Source organism: Macrosteles quadrilineatus, unplaced genomic scaffold (assembly GCF_028750875.1).
Source record: "Macrosteles quadrilineatus isolate MER2022 unplaced genomic scaffold, UCM_ALF_1.0 Scaffold_2__2_contigs__length_208266976, whole genome shotgun sequence".
Lineage (NCBI taxonomy): Eukaryota > Metazoa > Arthropoda > Insecta > Hemiptera > Cicadellidae > Macrosteles > Macrosteles quadrilineatus.
In genome coordinates, this window is record NW_026542595.1 from 71,174,072 (window position 1) to 71,190,537 (window position 16,466).

Consider the following 16,466-nt stretch of genomic DNA (forward strand, 5'->3'; position numbering starts at 1 on the left):
CCATTAACATGGCTGTTTGTAACAATTGTAGTTCATTGCTGTATCGAAATTTGTGCTCATACGTTCTTTATATAAGTGTAAAATATATACGATACTAGTGAAAAAGAATAGATTAACTTTTCATAGACTTAAGTAATTTTAGGAAGGATATTCGTGTGATAAAATCTAACCTCTTCTAATAAGTAACTTTCCCATCAGGCTTTCACTATGTTTACACCGAGATTAATTTTTTTTTATACACAGTAGTTTACAGTTAAACATCAGAGTATTGGCCGACTCAGACTCACCATTCATCTGGAACATGTCCAGGTCGAAAGGAGGCAGGTCAAACTCATACTCGGCCCACCTTAGAAACGCAACCACATCTTCTCTAGACCACAGCCTCGGGTCTCCACCTACAACCATCCAATCATTACAATCTACATGTACAGGTGAAAATTCATAATCACTAAACCTTAGAAACAACAATCATCGATCTTTGTCAAACCGTTGATTAAATAAGAATCAACAATCAATGATTCAAATGAGGTTCAACATCAATATACATTTATAATTATAGTTAGAATGATAGTTGACATCTCAATCTATACTGTATTTTACTATTGTCATCACCATCAAACTTTAAAATCCATTGAAAAGAAGTTAAGACTATTTTCTATAACATATTAAAAGTTTGAATAGCTACACTTAGTTTGTGTGCAACATCTTGTAAAAAATATATTAAAACCTCATTTTTGAGTATACAAATTTTTTAAAGTTTTTTTTTTTGGGAGAGCCTGATTATTTAAATTCTTCTAGTAAGTCACCCCCTTGAGGGCTATAATTTTCTAGCTGATACCACAAGATAGCAAGTGGGCTACTGTTTGGTGCAGCGCTTTGGCATCCTCATCTTGCTCGGAACTCATTCTTGAGTTGATTAAAGATATTTTCTTTAGATTACCAGATTTTCTTTGGATGTTCAGTTTATTTAAATAATTTAAGAAGTGTTGCTAACAGCATAGCTTGTGCTAATTCCATAAGACACAGATAATGAGATTTCTGTGATTGCTGTCTATTTACACCAGCAGTTAGAAGTTTTGGGACTCACCTAGGTTGGAGGGCAGGTGAGTCTTGAAGTCCATCTGCACATAGTTACAAACAGGGTTGGGAGAGGGGAAGTTTATGGAAGGGTATCGCCACAGCAGATCCGAGGGGTTGAAAAGTGACAGCCTCTCCATGCTGGGGGCATTGAGCGGGGGCAGTGACGGCACCAGTTTCATCCCAACCACTGAAACAATACAACAACAATATACATCACATAAATCAATCAATCCTAAACTGATTCCTGGGTTAGTGGCTTGTACTTGGGTGCAGGATCGCTAATTGATGAAACTAAACATTCCATTTAATGTTTAAAGTTGTCACAGATTATAGAATAAAAATGCGTACAGTACAGTAAAGTAGTTGAATTGAATCACAAACTGAGAGTATTGATGTAAATTATTTAAGTTGAACACACCTCATTTAAAACCATGTCAAACCGATAGGAAGACTTATTGTAAGGTACTTAACGGTATAGCATCTTTTAAATTTAATCAATTATCTCCGTAAGAATAGCTACAGGAGGAAATATAACTTTAGACAGTAGCAGAGTAGCAAATTGTGAGTGGCTCATTTATCTATTCTGTTAATAATGAAATGCTACATCTGGTCCACATGGTTGGGACTTCTAATCCAGTGTTCCAGAATCAATGGTATTAGTCATCAGTAGTACACAGTTATTTCAATTATCAATCATTGAGATGGGGACGCTACATAGGTGTGTGTTTAATCCAAATATGAGTGAAGAATGAGTGTAAAATGGATTGAGACGATTTGTGTAACTATGTATCTGAATAATATTAGCGGTTTTATTAAGCAGAATCATTTTATAGCTGTGTATTATAGTGCTCGCCTAACAATTAAAAGGTTGCCAGATCAATTCTGAGAAAAGTCAGTAGCTTTTTAATGGTTCGAAATTGGACCCAGATGTTCCTGATCATTGGGCTTTGAATAAATGATCCTGGCTAGTGAAACAGCTGATCATAGCCAGTTAAAAGCCACACAGATCATCACACACCATTCTACACTCATCCTTTACTCATATTTGGGTTAATAAAATACACCTAGGTGGCGTCCCTAACTCAATTGATAATTTGATAAGTGGTTAACCATCAACCACATTTGACCAAGACAGCAATGACTAAACTAATAAAAGTTGGTACAACACATGTCACCACTTACGTCCACACATGTCCACTAATTGTTTACTGATTTAACTTTTTGGGAAATTGGATTCAAACTTAAATAATTTATTTTTGTAAAAAAATACAACCGACTTCAAACCCTCTAAAAAGAATGAAATAATTTCAATAAAGTAAACTTTTGTATTAGGCAAGCTCACGTATTTTAAGTCGGCGCGGCTCTATGATGATTTTTGATACACAATTTAAAGAGGGTGTCCATATTGCAGGTGACTATCTATAACTAAAGGTGTTAATCTGCATGTATTTTTCATAGTTATGCGTTAAGTGTTATTTTATTACCGTAATCAGAGATCGGCATTATAGTGGTATTAACGAGTATCTTTAAAAAGATTATAACGCATTTAAATGTTTCTAACTTGGAAAAGTAACGTTTTAATACTAAACTAGCTTCTTTTCCCTATCATAATATCAAACTAAATTATTTTCCTATTCATATAGAACATTTGTGATTTGTAGTTTGAGCCGCGCCGACTTGAAATACGTGAGCTTGCCTAATACAAAAGTTTACTTTATTGAAATTATTTCATTCTTTTTAGAGCGTTTGAAGTCGGTTGTATTTTTTTACAAAAATAAATTATTTTATGATTTTTAGTGACTGTATAATTTTTTATGTACTTGAGGTTTTTTGATAAGCAAAACTGTTTGAAACAATCAAAAGTTCCACAGAACAATCATTATTTTAAAACTGCTGGAGTCACATGTTCAGGTTACATAATCAATGGGTATGAAAATACACATTTTTAGATATTCCTTAAGAAAGAAAGAGTTGTCCATTACATTAGGCCTAATGAAAAACTAATTGTCTTTTTTAGATACATTGAAATGTCAGACATCATCGTTTCCTGCAATCGGTGTACGTCTACATTATAAAAAGAAATACAGTAACGTCTCAAGCCTTTTGGAACAATATGAAAGTTATTCCTCAGCTACCAGCACTAAAAAATCTCTCAAAAGTGGAAAATTGGTTGTTAACACGTATAGTACCTTTGGAAAATATTATATGAAAGATTGGTTCAGCTAAAAGTGGTGTAAGTCATGTAGGGGGTTTTGTTTGATCAAGATATAGCCTAGTCGAAATTGCAAATCATCTTCCTCTAGGACTTTCCGAAGCAGGCATAATAGTATTGATATGATATAGTAACTGGGTAGAGAATATCAATAAACATTCCACATTTGCAAATGCATGTTTAGTAATTAAAATATCTAACACTTTTAAGACAATTGACGATTATGCACTGTCACACTTCTTAGGTCGTGTAAGGAATAATTGCATTTAATTTATATTTAGACCTGTTTTACGAATGCTTTGGTTTCCACAATACACCTTTATTTGTCAATATCATAAAGCTATTCACTGAAACATATATGTTTTTGTAAGTCAGAATATCCAATACTAAAAACAGAATTACTGTATACACAAATCAGATCAAACGTTAAAATACATTTTTTATAGTAACCAAAACAAAATGCATTTTTCTCAATGTAATTCATTTAGGCTCCATGGCAAGAAATAGTTTATTGATCAATATGAAGCAACTGTTTCATGAAGAATTGTCTGTAGCTTAATTTAAATGGTTTCAACTAACAGCTGTAGGAATGTTATTATTATTTATTGCATTCTCTGCACAAATGTAAACAATCTGCACAAATGTAAACAAAATAAATGTTGAATATTTAAGGTTTTCAGAATTTTTCACCCAAACAAATATTAAACATAATATATAAGGTACCAAATAGAAACTCTCCTGGTTATTTTGGTGGTGGAACCACACTGATCGGTAAAAGAATCACAGAGAAATTGGTGAACATACATAGAAAAAAAAAACATCGGCACAAACAAATTGAGAACCTCCTCCTTTTGTTGGTATTGGGGAAGTCGGTTAATAAAAGTGTTAGTGTTACAGTATACCATAATGTAAAATCACCTTCATTTTTCAGACAGTCCTACTGATTGAATCAATATTATTTCAAAGTTATTGGTAATTTGCTCCTTAAATTTTCCTTAATTTGATCCTTAAATATACTGTTTGAATAAAAACATAATGAATCAACTTAAATTTATTCATTACTGAGAGCCAATATAAGCGTAAAGTTAAAATTTGTTTTAAATTCAAATACTATATATTGCAAATGTGGATTCACTACTCACGTTCACAATAGCCCAGTTTTATATCGCAAAAACCCACAGATTTGTCTTTCATTGTTCCTTGGCTATGTGTAGCACTTACGGGTAAAAAACATCTACACTACAAGTTTGAGAGAAATCATTAATATTGTTGGCGGACTGTATGGTAAGTAAGAGACATTGTTATCAGGTGGGGATTGAGGAAAACACAGGGAAAACCTTGGTAGATAAGATGAGATATGTCTCAAGATCTGAAGTTGGTTCATTAGTCTGGTACTAAAATTTCAAAAACATTATTCATTATTGAAGAACGAAGCTTTTGTTTGTTGAAATTAAATAAGTCTGACCAGGGGCCTGTTTCATAATGGACTACAATAGTGTGAAGTGGCAATTTGCTGCACATGAGAGAAATGTTTACCCACAAGTCGTAGGCAAGTGTGGAAGGTTTCTCGAGTGCAGCAAAGGCACTTTGAACTCGCATTACACATTACATTTTTCCTACAGTTACAGCATATTAAATAATTAATTTTTCAAACACTATTCAACAAGTTTTTTAGTTTAGGTTAAATCCAAACAATGAACTAAATGAGAAACGCCGCACCAGCTGATCATAGTCGTACGTAGTATCTTTAAGTGTTGCCAAATTATTTTCAAGCGTACTTGTATTACGTGCCTAATAAAAGAACGCTGTTTCGTGTTGTTTGGTTGGAATACTGGAGTACGGGAAAAATAATAAGTGCGGCAAAAGTTTAAGTATTCCTAAGTAAATGGAACAATTATAGTTCGGCCGCTTAGAAAACGACCTGCGCGCTAATGCTAAACCAATGCTGGAGGAGGTCGCTTTCTAAGCGGCCGAACTATAGCTTCTTTGCGTGCTAATAACAGTGCAAGGAAGTCCATTTAGTCAGGTAACTGTAGGAAAACTAATATTATTAGTAAATCAGCTGATCGCCCAATGCAAATCTACATTAATGGAAATTAAAAGTTACAAGTTAAAACTTGTAATTGTAGTTTGTCATGAAAAAAGGTCCCTGTTGCTTGGTTCTGGATTAATATTAATTTGATCAAAGACTAGATTTAAAAATGGCAGAATCTATGTTAGCTGTATAGTCCTACACTGTGAGAGCCATAATACTATATTCTAACGAGCTCTCTCTGTTTGTCTGCCTGTAATATATATCTCGAAATCCAGCTGAAGGATTTTGGCTAAATATTGAAATTAGGGACTTAAGCCCCCTACACACTACCAGACCAGACCGTCTGGTCTGGCGTCTGGCACTTGTCTTAACGTGTGTAGGGCTGTCTGTCAGACGGCAGACCGTCGTAACAGTCTTTATCTATTTGTTGGAGTTCTCACCACAGTGTCTCAATTTCGAATGTTGGAATGTCTGGTCTGGGAGTGTGTAGAGCAGTCCAAGACGGTCTGGTTGCAGCCAGACGGTCTGGTCTGGAGGTCTGGTCTGGTAGTGTGTGGGGGGCTTTATGGCCTTAAAAACGTGATTGGTGACAGCCACTACCTCAGGAAACTTCGTATTTCGCTACACAACTCGTTTGAAAATTAAAAAATTTAACATTGGCCTTAAGGATTGCCAAGTAACTATGTTGGTTGAACAAAATAACAAGTAAAAGTAAACAAAAGACTTTGAAACATGTGGTCGTAAATTATAAAATACAGTACAACATTGATGTAACTATTGAACAAAGATTACATTGAAGTGATATGGGGGAAACAGAGCAAGTCAGTTTTGATAAGTGATGATGAGTGTTTCGTGTTGGTGCCGTTTGAGTGCACTGGCATCAACTCAATGTTTCACTCTTATTTAAGCGTAGATTTTACAACTTTTATGCACTTTTTTTTACATTATTTTAACATCTATATTCATAACAAATTGAATTTCCACTGTGACTTAAACAATTAAAGCCAGAATTAGTATTAAAAACGTGAGTTTCTCTAATATTACTATTAAAATCAACATAAATTATACCCCCGAGTTATGGCTCGGTCCCCCGGTACTAAATCTCTAAAAGTGAGTATACCATCAGAAAGTGCTCAATGTGGTTCCCCACATTTTCCCCCTATTACCATTGACTTTCTATCTACAGTACTACCTATTGAATGCATGGTGGAAGGAAAAAACAGCCTATTGAATGACAGTAAATGTTTATAAAAATTGATATTCATAACGCGGGGGTATTTTTAAATGCTTTCTGTTATTGTTCATTTCTGCTTTAATTAAATCATAGCCTTGGTCATGGCAAAATACAATGATTGTAACAAATACTACAAATACTTACAAATGCCATAAATTAATATTATCAAAAAACCAATTTTCCTTTATAATATCTATCTCTTCATACAATCATTTTTTTTTTGTTCCACATGTATATTATATTGTACGAAATTCCGATTTGATTATTTCTCTAACAATCTTTGTGTGTTGAACACAAAACGTATTCTGGTCGTGTGATTTAAACTGTAGTTTTAGCCGTAGATTACACCAAGTATAAGTAATATAAAACATTGATTGTGGAACGAGAAGTGTACAAAGTTTCAGTTTTACTTCAACATCAGTCTGCATCACGCACGTCGCCCGTGTACTGCGGGACGCCTTCCTTTAAATGTAGGCTAGGCGAGAATGTACAACAGTTGATCAACATCGAATAGGTACGTTCGGGGCCAACGTAAACTACGTTAGTTTACGTTGGCCCCGGTACGTTACAACCGTAATCCGAAAATTGCTAATTCATAAGAGCGTTTTGTTTTATTTTAAGTACAAAATTGATTCAACGCAACAACTAAAATAGATAGCCCAGATATCTTTTTTTCAGTTAAATGTACAGCAATTTTGTGAAATATTTCTGAATTATGGTACAGTAAAGGGAAACAGCGTGCAAAAACTATCACCAAAAGATATTTACTGGTGGGTACTATTGATCAATGCATTTATTGCGTACACTGTCGAGTGAATGTCAAGACAGACAACGCTTCTCAGGTCTATATAGCTGGTTAGAGATTGATGACACCTACATCTAGGTCATATTTGGCTGAGCGCTGCGCATGAATCAAGAATATCACCAAACTATGGATTTGTTGTGTACTACAGTAGCAGTTTGTTGTACTGGTGCCCCACGGTTGTGACGCTGTACTCTACAATGTTGTACGTCTTGTCCAGTGTTGTGTGAGTTGTGACTGTACCGTGGTGTAGTGGTGATATACGGAAGCCAAGTTGACCTTGGTACTTGGTGCTCGGTGTAATGATCAGTTCCGGGAGAAGGAGCTACTGAGCCACTCACGTCACCAACGTTGTACGTTGTACTGTACACTCGTCACTCGTCACTCCTACTCACACTCACACTAGCACACGTCTTGGTTGGTGGCTTGTGTCTTTTAGCTATACAGTGCATTGACGGAAAGTCGAAAGTCCTTTATCGGCCTTTAGTCGAAAGTCGGAATAATACGGCCTTTATAGAGATTATTTCGATTATATTGTCAGAAAACTGCGTTGCGGAGCATAAGTCATTATAGTCTAATTATTTAAGCTGTTGCCATTTCTTTACAAAAAAGAACGCAAGTTTATTCAAGTTGCCGTTAAGCTGGGTTTTCCTAGACGCGGAGTCGGCCAGCGGAGAGCGGACAACGGAGAGCGGAATTGAAATTAACATGGCATTCCGCACCGCTGCTAGGAAAACAGTAACATTAAATTACCTAAGACAAGCTGAGTCCGCTCTCCGTTGTCCGCTCTCCGCTGGCCGACTCCGCGTCTAGGAAAACCCAGCTTTAGACGATGTACAACAGAGTTTATTCTCATAGGCTGAGTTTCGAACAGGTAGTGCATACTATAACGCCCTTTACATATATTCATAAACACAATTTAAGCATGTAAAAAAAAGAGAAAATAGAACTGCATTAGTATCAAACTACAAGAAAGCTGATTAGTTCTCTCAGTGAAGACCCGCCATTGTAAAAAGGGTTTAGCTTTTAGGTATTACAGAATAATGAAGTGGACGTAATCACGTAATAAATGGATTTAAAAGTTAACTTTTCTGTGCTGCCACAGCCTACTGGCACATCATTTTGTCTTTTTTCACAACACAATACTTAGAAATAACCACATCAGGCAACCAATTTTTTTTTTATAGTTCAGACCTACATATTCGTCTTATGTTTTGAATAATAATAACCTTAAAAAACCAAATTTGTTTTACGATCATTGCAATTATTTAGGTTTTACATATACAAGAAGAAAACAGTTATAGGAAGTGCTTTGGTATTGTAACGTGATGCAAAACATTCGCTGATAGTGGAGCATCGATACAGAAATCTTGAGTAGGCTATTAATTATCATCATCACAACGAACAATACGTGATACACGCAGATACACGTGTAGTAGTGATACATATCGATATATAGTTAGACTGTATAGGCCTTTTCACACCGGCGTACTGGACGTACTGTACGTTTGGTACGGCCAGTTCGTACAGTACGCGGTCCTTTCACACCGCACAGAAACTTCCAAAACGTACACTTGTTCGTTTGCAGTCAGACAAGTAACACTGGCTGAGCACGTGGTTTTGGTGTGACCACTGCGCATGCGCGAGCTCGCGTACGCCTCGTACGATTTAGAAAAATCGCTCTCCGAGCGATTCTCACAAAACCATCGCGTACGTACTGTACAGTCCCGGCCACGTAAAGAGAGAAAATGACCGCTGGGATGGGGTAGCGCGCCCCCTCGGTTTCAAAACAATAGCTATGTTTTGACAACGGCGGATTAGGCCTGACCGGGTCTACCTGGACATTTTCTCTCTTTACGTGGCCGGGACTGTACGTACAGTACGTTCTGTACGCGCGGTGTGAACGAGCCCATATGATAACATGGACAGCGATTTGTTGAAAAAAAAACGTACCTAACGTACAGTACGTCCAGTACGCCGGTGTGAAAAGGCCTTATGTATAGATGGTGATACCAACTGTTGCTACCAACCTGACTGTGACTGTGATAAGATGTGGGCAGGGACCGGAAGTGTTCCAACCGGAAGTGATATATTACCGCGTGACGTCACGTGACCTTGACACGCCATTGTCTCACCATCTTGGTACAAAATAGACCCAGTAACACTAACTACACGTACACGTGCCTCATGTATGATGCACAAGACATTGTAAGTGAATCGTAGGCGTTAAACATTTGTAGAAGAATCTCATGTGATGTGAACTAAGCAGTTACATAATAATCCGGCCTTTATAGAGATTATTTCGATTATATTGTCAGAAAACTGCGTTGCAGAGCTTAAGTACCTAGGTTACAAGTAAGTAGGTAAGTAGGTAGGTAAAAACAGGTGGAGTCGAGGTAGTCAGCTTTACAATTTCTCCGTTGGCAAAAAAATGTCAACCGTTGATTTCGTCGATGAAAATAATTCCGGTAAAAAATGAATCCTCATTTCTTTGATCGAATTCATTAGTATTCATCGTGGTTTTCGCCTTAACATTTGAAGGTCTCTTGTACGATCCCCAGCAACAAATATATTCCGGGCTCAGTAGCAATTTCGTTGGGATACTGTAATATGAAACAATGCCATTTACTGCATATTACAGTTGTTAGGTCAATGATAAATACAATAATACGACCGGGATTTTAACAGTTCTTATTTCTTGTATTTTAACGGCACGTGCCGTTGAAAAACACAGAAAGATATTTGAGAGCTTTGGTCTTTGGGTAAATGATTCATTCTATTACAGCACAATTAGCTGATAAGCAAATTTAATAATGTATTGTGACCGACTACAGCTAGCCCATGGTCCATTATTATAGGCCTACTCGTAGATGGGATGACTAACTTACAAGTATCTGACTAAAAAACTACAATTATAACGTTTAGGAATTCAGACAAATTACCGACGGACAATAGGCGAATTAACCGAAAACCTCAATTTCTTTGTAGTTTTCAAGTAGTCAACTTAAAAGACCGTAATAAAGACAAACTGTTACAAACCCTACATTAGTCGCCCGCAATCGCAACCGTTCATCAGGCTACAATATCACTGTTCCGCTTTTTGCTGACATTTTTGCAGTTTTTGCCGCGGTCGGCACCGGGTTTGGGTTAAAGGTGTAATCATTGTTTATGTGGGCAGGGATGCTGCGGGCGGGGAGGGGGGGGGGACAAACCGGATGTTGGCGGATACAACAATGTGCGGCGTTGCCAACTCTCCCACCTCGCTCCTCTTCCTCCGTGCCACTCTTTGTCTTGCTGCTGTGATTTTATTGACGACAATATCGTTACTCTATCCCATGGGATGGGAATGTAGCTAAACAAGAGTAATTGGGCATTTTAAAAGTTTAGTCGTTCAGTAAGGTTTAAAGCCACACGAAATACATTTGAACTAAAAAGAAAGCCTATTCAACCAACAAATAACGTTAGGTCTTATGACTAGGGCAAAATAAACTCGGAAAGTACTACGGGTATGCAAGATAATGTTGTTTTTTTACTTTACGAGGAGTGACAATTACAACATACTGTACTGAGATTAAAATTTCCAAGGACTGTTTTAAAAGTTATATTGTAGATAATGGCTCCAACTAAATATGGTTCTTGAAATAAATTGCAACACTCCAATTATTAATCGTAAAATTACATGATTGTTGCAATACAATTACACAATTAATTAACAAACACAATTCATTAAACCAAACCTCTCCAAGAGTTGTAGGAATGAAATAGTTATGTTTTGAAACACAAATACAAAATTTAAATAGTTGATATTATTTGTAGTTAACAAAAGCCATCTGGTGTTCCACACTGAACTTATCGGCGAATGTTCTGTGTCAAGTCCCTGAGGCGTTATCAGTGTCTTATCACTACTGTTTCTGTTTCATCATTTCCTATTCCCACCTCCCACCGATCTCTTCCGCAAACCGTCACACTATCACTATCAGACGCTCTTTTAACAAAGTAATATAATTTGATGGTGACCAGTCCCAAGAGTCAACCTCATGACAAGAATAAAAACTAGTATTTTACCTACTGAATAACACAGTCATTAACTTAGGATACTACAATTAGACTTAACATCCCATTGGCAAATTTAAAGATATATTTTTTTATACCGAACCACTGAACATGAATTTTTTTTATTTTTCAATTCAAAATTTTAATGCACGGCAACACGTTGATGTTGACTGATGTATTTTTCTGGTTTTAAAGGAAATTTTACAGTATGCAATGTATAAATTGATTCAAATACTAGAGAATAAATATAAGTTTATAACCAGATCATGTTAATAAAAAAATAAATTAGTAAAATTACTATTTAGACCTTAAACATTACTTAAAAATGTTTTTTTTCTTCATACCGTAACGAATAAAAAAAACAGTTCAACGTAATAAACATACAAAACTAATCTACACTTCAAATGTTATCGCAATAAGATCTACCTGCCTCACGTTCAACAATACAAATAGAGACAAGCATAATAATGCTTCAAAGTGGTCGTTGCTTCAAAGGAGGTTCATGACAAGTGCAAGTTGAAGTATTGCTCAAACCTCAACAGGTGTTAGTTATCAGGTTATCAGTTGTGCTCTCCCCCTAACAAATCTCTCTAACCCTCCCCCTCACCTACACACCTCACCAACAGGTGTTTGGGCAATAAACCTACACGTGTTTAAGTAAGGCCTACACATTTAACATATTATAGGATACAAACCTCTGAGTAATTTGATTGTGTTATAAGAAATACGATTTGATATACAAATCGCAAATAAAAATTCAAAGCGATCTTAAAAGTCTCTACCGTCATTGAACAGATTAACGCTTTATGCCTTTGAATACCTTGTTCGAATACACCCGAGTTCGCTACTCACTACTTCATACCATTGAGTACACAAGTACGTACTTGTATACTCAATGTTCATACACAATACTTGAATCAGTACTTACTGACAGTCCAAAATACAGAATGGCCTCACCTGAAAACAAACAACAGTCTATAGTCGAAACACCACAAATACAAGAAATAAATGCTAACTTTAATTTGAATAATTCGGAACAATTCTTGAATGAAAAAAAAAATTAATGAGAGTGGGACTTAATAATAACATATATCCAGTTGATTACAGTATATCCGTTGAGGTGTTATTCGTCGTCGCCGAAATTTCATTCATCCATTTGAAACAGTTCCTTACAAAAATTCCCTAATAAATTTCCTAAAAATCCTCTGATAGAGCTGTTTGACAATAAACTATTTTCTTAAATACTTTTGTGTTATCTATCTCATCGGAAAATAGTTCTCAAGTTCACTTAGATTCGTGTTATCATTAATGGATGCAAGTCCTGCAAGACGTTTTGTCTTGTCAGTTTAGATATATACATCGATGGTTTAGTGAAATGATCTAAAAAAAAGAACAATATTTACGATGACTAAGATTTTACAAAACAGTCCATAACAGGTAACTAATTGTTTATTTTTGCTATTTTAATTGGCTAATCTGTCTCCAGAAATAATTATCCTATATTTTGCAGCAGTCCTCTCAAAAAGTCCTTAAAATACAATGCACAGCTTACAAAGACAGGAGCACCTGCCCTCCTGTCCAATGTCCACCCTTTACACCGCGCCTGTATTGTCTCAGACAGGTGTAGCCGGCCAGGCGCCGCCAGGACTTTGTACCACACATCTCCGCCCCGACTATCTGAGGGAGGATCACACCCTTGTCCTGGTCTCCTAGTAATCCATCCCCACACTTTTTTGTCCCCGAGAGCAAAGATCCTTCTCGGAACACATTTGAGCAACTGGGGCGCACAAATCTCTTTCTGGGTCGGCCTCCCGAAAATAGAACTGAGGATTATTGTAGGTTTCGTGAAAAAACTTCCAAGAGGTTAGGTTGTTTTTTCTTGGAATTCAATCGACGAGTTCTTTGAATAATTGTTATTTATGGTTATCACCTGACACTGGTGGTGTGACACTATGCGTATAATGGTTTTCGTGTGTGAGGTGTTGTGGATAGTAAAATTAACTGCACAAGAGATTTGTTGTTTTCGTAATGCTAGTTTATAGCCAAAACCTTTTAGGTAGGGTAGGTCTTTAGTAAAATTTTATATTCCAGAACGAAAACAATTTCTCGATGTAAATCATTTACATCGCTCGACATATATATTGTTCTACATTAATATAGGCATACGTGATGTTATGTGAGGGTTTATGATCATCAATTGTAAACATCTAATACGCACTTGTTATTTTCCCAATGAAATAGGTTTGTGAAATAGGAAATATGATTTCTTAAGTTAAGGTTATCTGGTATGGTACTTCTTTGATCAAAATTGTCTTTTATTTCCTCCGTATATAATTTAATGCATTTTTTCTTTTAGTGAAAAAACCAAGGGTATTTAAAATGTTGTAAAAAATTGGGGAAAGAATAATCAAACTGGAAATTATTTACTGTTGATGAACAAATGAATACACTAGGGCTACCTGTAGCTGAAGAATATTGTTCTAGAGGTTTTGGAATAAATTCTTCCTTCTTAATGCCATAACACGAAAAGTGTCGTAAAACACGTAAAATCACAGAAAACATCCTACTAAGTATGTTTTCTGTGGTAAAATGCACAAAGCTTCCGAAAACAACTAAATAGATAGGACCTAAACTAATCATACCACCATCACCGGATTACCGCCGTTCTCGTGTGTGTGAGTGAGAGAGTATGGTACAGGTACACGCACGTGTGTATGAGTGAGAGGGGAGAGCGGACTCGCACGTGAGCCACAGGCAGGTTCCGAGAAGTCGCAACATTCCATGGGAAATGCCGCGGCTCAGTGGCTCAGTGACCGTGACATCATACGCCAATGTGGATATCTGGCGGGGCGGTCAGGTTTGGCGGGTAGTTAACCGGGGTTAACCACCGCGCCACGAGTACAGGGTGAGACATATCTTCCAAGTATTTTCAGCTGAATGTAAATGCTGGCTACTTAGCAAGTGTAGATAGAATGTAGATCTGTACAGCTTTGATACTAAGATCCACTGCTTCGTTGGCCAGACAAATACATTGTAAAAGCCCAATTATCAAGGACGTCTGGCTGAACTGGCTCCAAATTTGAATTAAAAAGGAGATTTGATTTAATCAGGATTGAACTAAAAACGTACATATTACTAGCACTACAACCAATCTGTACCAAGCTTGCAACTAAGTTTTTTGGATAGGTCAATTGATCAAGGGTAATTTTCAGTACTACATCTCATGTAGGCTTGTTACAAAAGTTAGGCTAAAAGACAATGCCAAAGCAAGGCGCCTTGATGCCAAAGTATTTATTTATTATATCTGAAGTTGTGGTTGTGATATCCATACAGATAAAAAAATGTACTGTATTCTGCAACACATCATAGCCTGTTTATTTCAACTTTTAAAACGCAATTAATTACAGTCAAGTAACGCTGTAAGTTACAATAATTGCTAGATGATTTATAGTAAGTTAAAGACTTTGTTTAAATGTTTACGATTCTCTTGGCCACTACAACAAAATGTAAATTTGTCGATAGAAGCAACATTGTACATATTTTCACAGAAATATTCAAAGTGTGTGACAGTCGGTGCGTCGCCGAACCAAAGGCGCTAAACGCATTTACTTAACCGGCTTATGGTATTGGGGCCAAACATTTCCATCGTGTATGTACTGCTTCTGTATCCTGTGTAGTAATATATACATGTAAATAATGTACCAAGTGACCGGAGATTAATGGTAAATCCAAACAATCGTATGCCATAATACCTTTTAATCGAACACTAGTGTTGTATATGATTTGATATTTTATAATTGAACAAGGGGATTTTATATTAGTATATTTTAACATTTAACTTATCTCCCAAACAGAAATAAATCAAAATTATAAGAACAAAAATGCAAAACAATGACAGCTATAAGTGCCACCAATTTAATATTAATTATTGCGAACAAATACATTATCTAAGTCAGGATTTTTAGTATATGTACCTGTTTATTGTTAGATGGTACTAACGGTGATACTTACTTAGATGATACTAAACTATAAAATCCGGTGGGTACGTATTTCAAGACATTTTCCTGTCTTGTTTCCCCGATCACGACTGGATAACATTTTCAAAGCAGGTCAAAAGGGCTAAGAACGTCCTGAACAACCTTTACTGTACTTTATAAAATATCTGTGCCAATTAGGAGAACTGCTATGGCCCATTATGAAACACCTTAAAATTAGGAATGCCCCATTCATTGCTGGCTATGACAAAAGAATTCACAGTAAACTTAGACGAAAATAAGAATATATCACCTGTATTATGTGTTCAAACACCAATGTTGAAAAGTCAGAAAAATCAAATTGGAAAATCCCCGGTGCCCATTAACCGTTAACTACTGTGTTATCTAAACGTGTTCGGCCTTGCTTTTGTTGTGACGTCACTTCCGGCGAACGTAATATTCTGACTAAACTCTTGCATAGGAACAATGATCGGAACACATCATGTTTCATAATATGATAATTTTTATCAAACAAACACTTGGCATTAACAGAAAATCCATATCGCAGTACTGAACAAATCTACAAGTACTTCGGGAATACCGGTGACGAATAAAATTTAACACAATCATCTGATGATGGGTCGTGTGGTTGGATTAAAGATTAATAACAATGCCCTCTTTGCTTAGCTTTTTTTATGTTACATAAAAAAAATATTACGCATAACTACGATGTATGTGTTCTTTTTGATTTTTGAAATCGTGATTATTTCAAAAAATAGTTACCGTTACTGTACTTAAATCATCGCGTTAATTATACAGTGTGTAAATGAAGCATTGAAACAATTCTCTATTTTAAAAACTGAAATAGATAGAAATATTCTGTTTGTGGCAATAATTGTTAACAAAAGTTCCGCAATTTTTTACATAAAAAATATTGTTTACCCCCCCTAACAGCGTAGGGGGTAGGGGGTTACTTATTTTTTTCAAATAGTAACCCATCATTTTGAAAGAGTTTGTCAAAAGAAACACAATGACGCAAATCCGAGTGAATATCTCACCCCTAGCCAAAATGGCGG

The 16,466-nt window shown here is 36.1% G+C and overlaps 1 protein-coding gene across 1 annotated transcript in view; it reads right to left on the minus strand.

The window, feature by feature from the left end:
• LOC128986930 (ets DNA-binding protein pokkuri) overlaps positions 1-16,466 on the minus strand; it is a 52,836-nt gene that overhangs the window by 7,717 nt on the left and 28,653 nt on the right. The window contains exons 2-3 of the mRNA XM_054407546.1: positions 1,088-1,267; positions 288-395 (exon numbers count right to left, since the gene is read on the minus strand). Coding sequence (XP_054263521.1) covers positions 288-395; positions 1,088-1,259 — 280 coding nt within the window. The 5' untranslated portion in view covers positions 1,260-1,267. The remainder of the gene's footprint in view (positions 1-287; positions 396-1,087; positions 1,268-16,466) is intronic.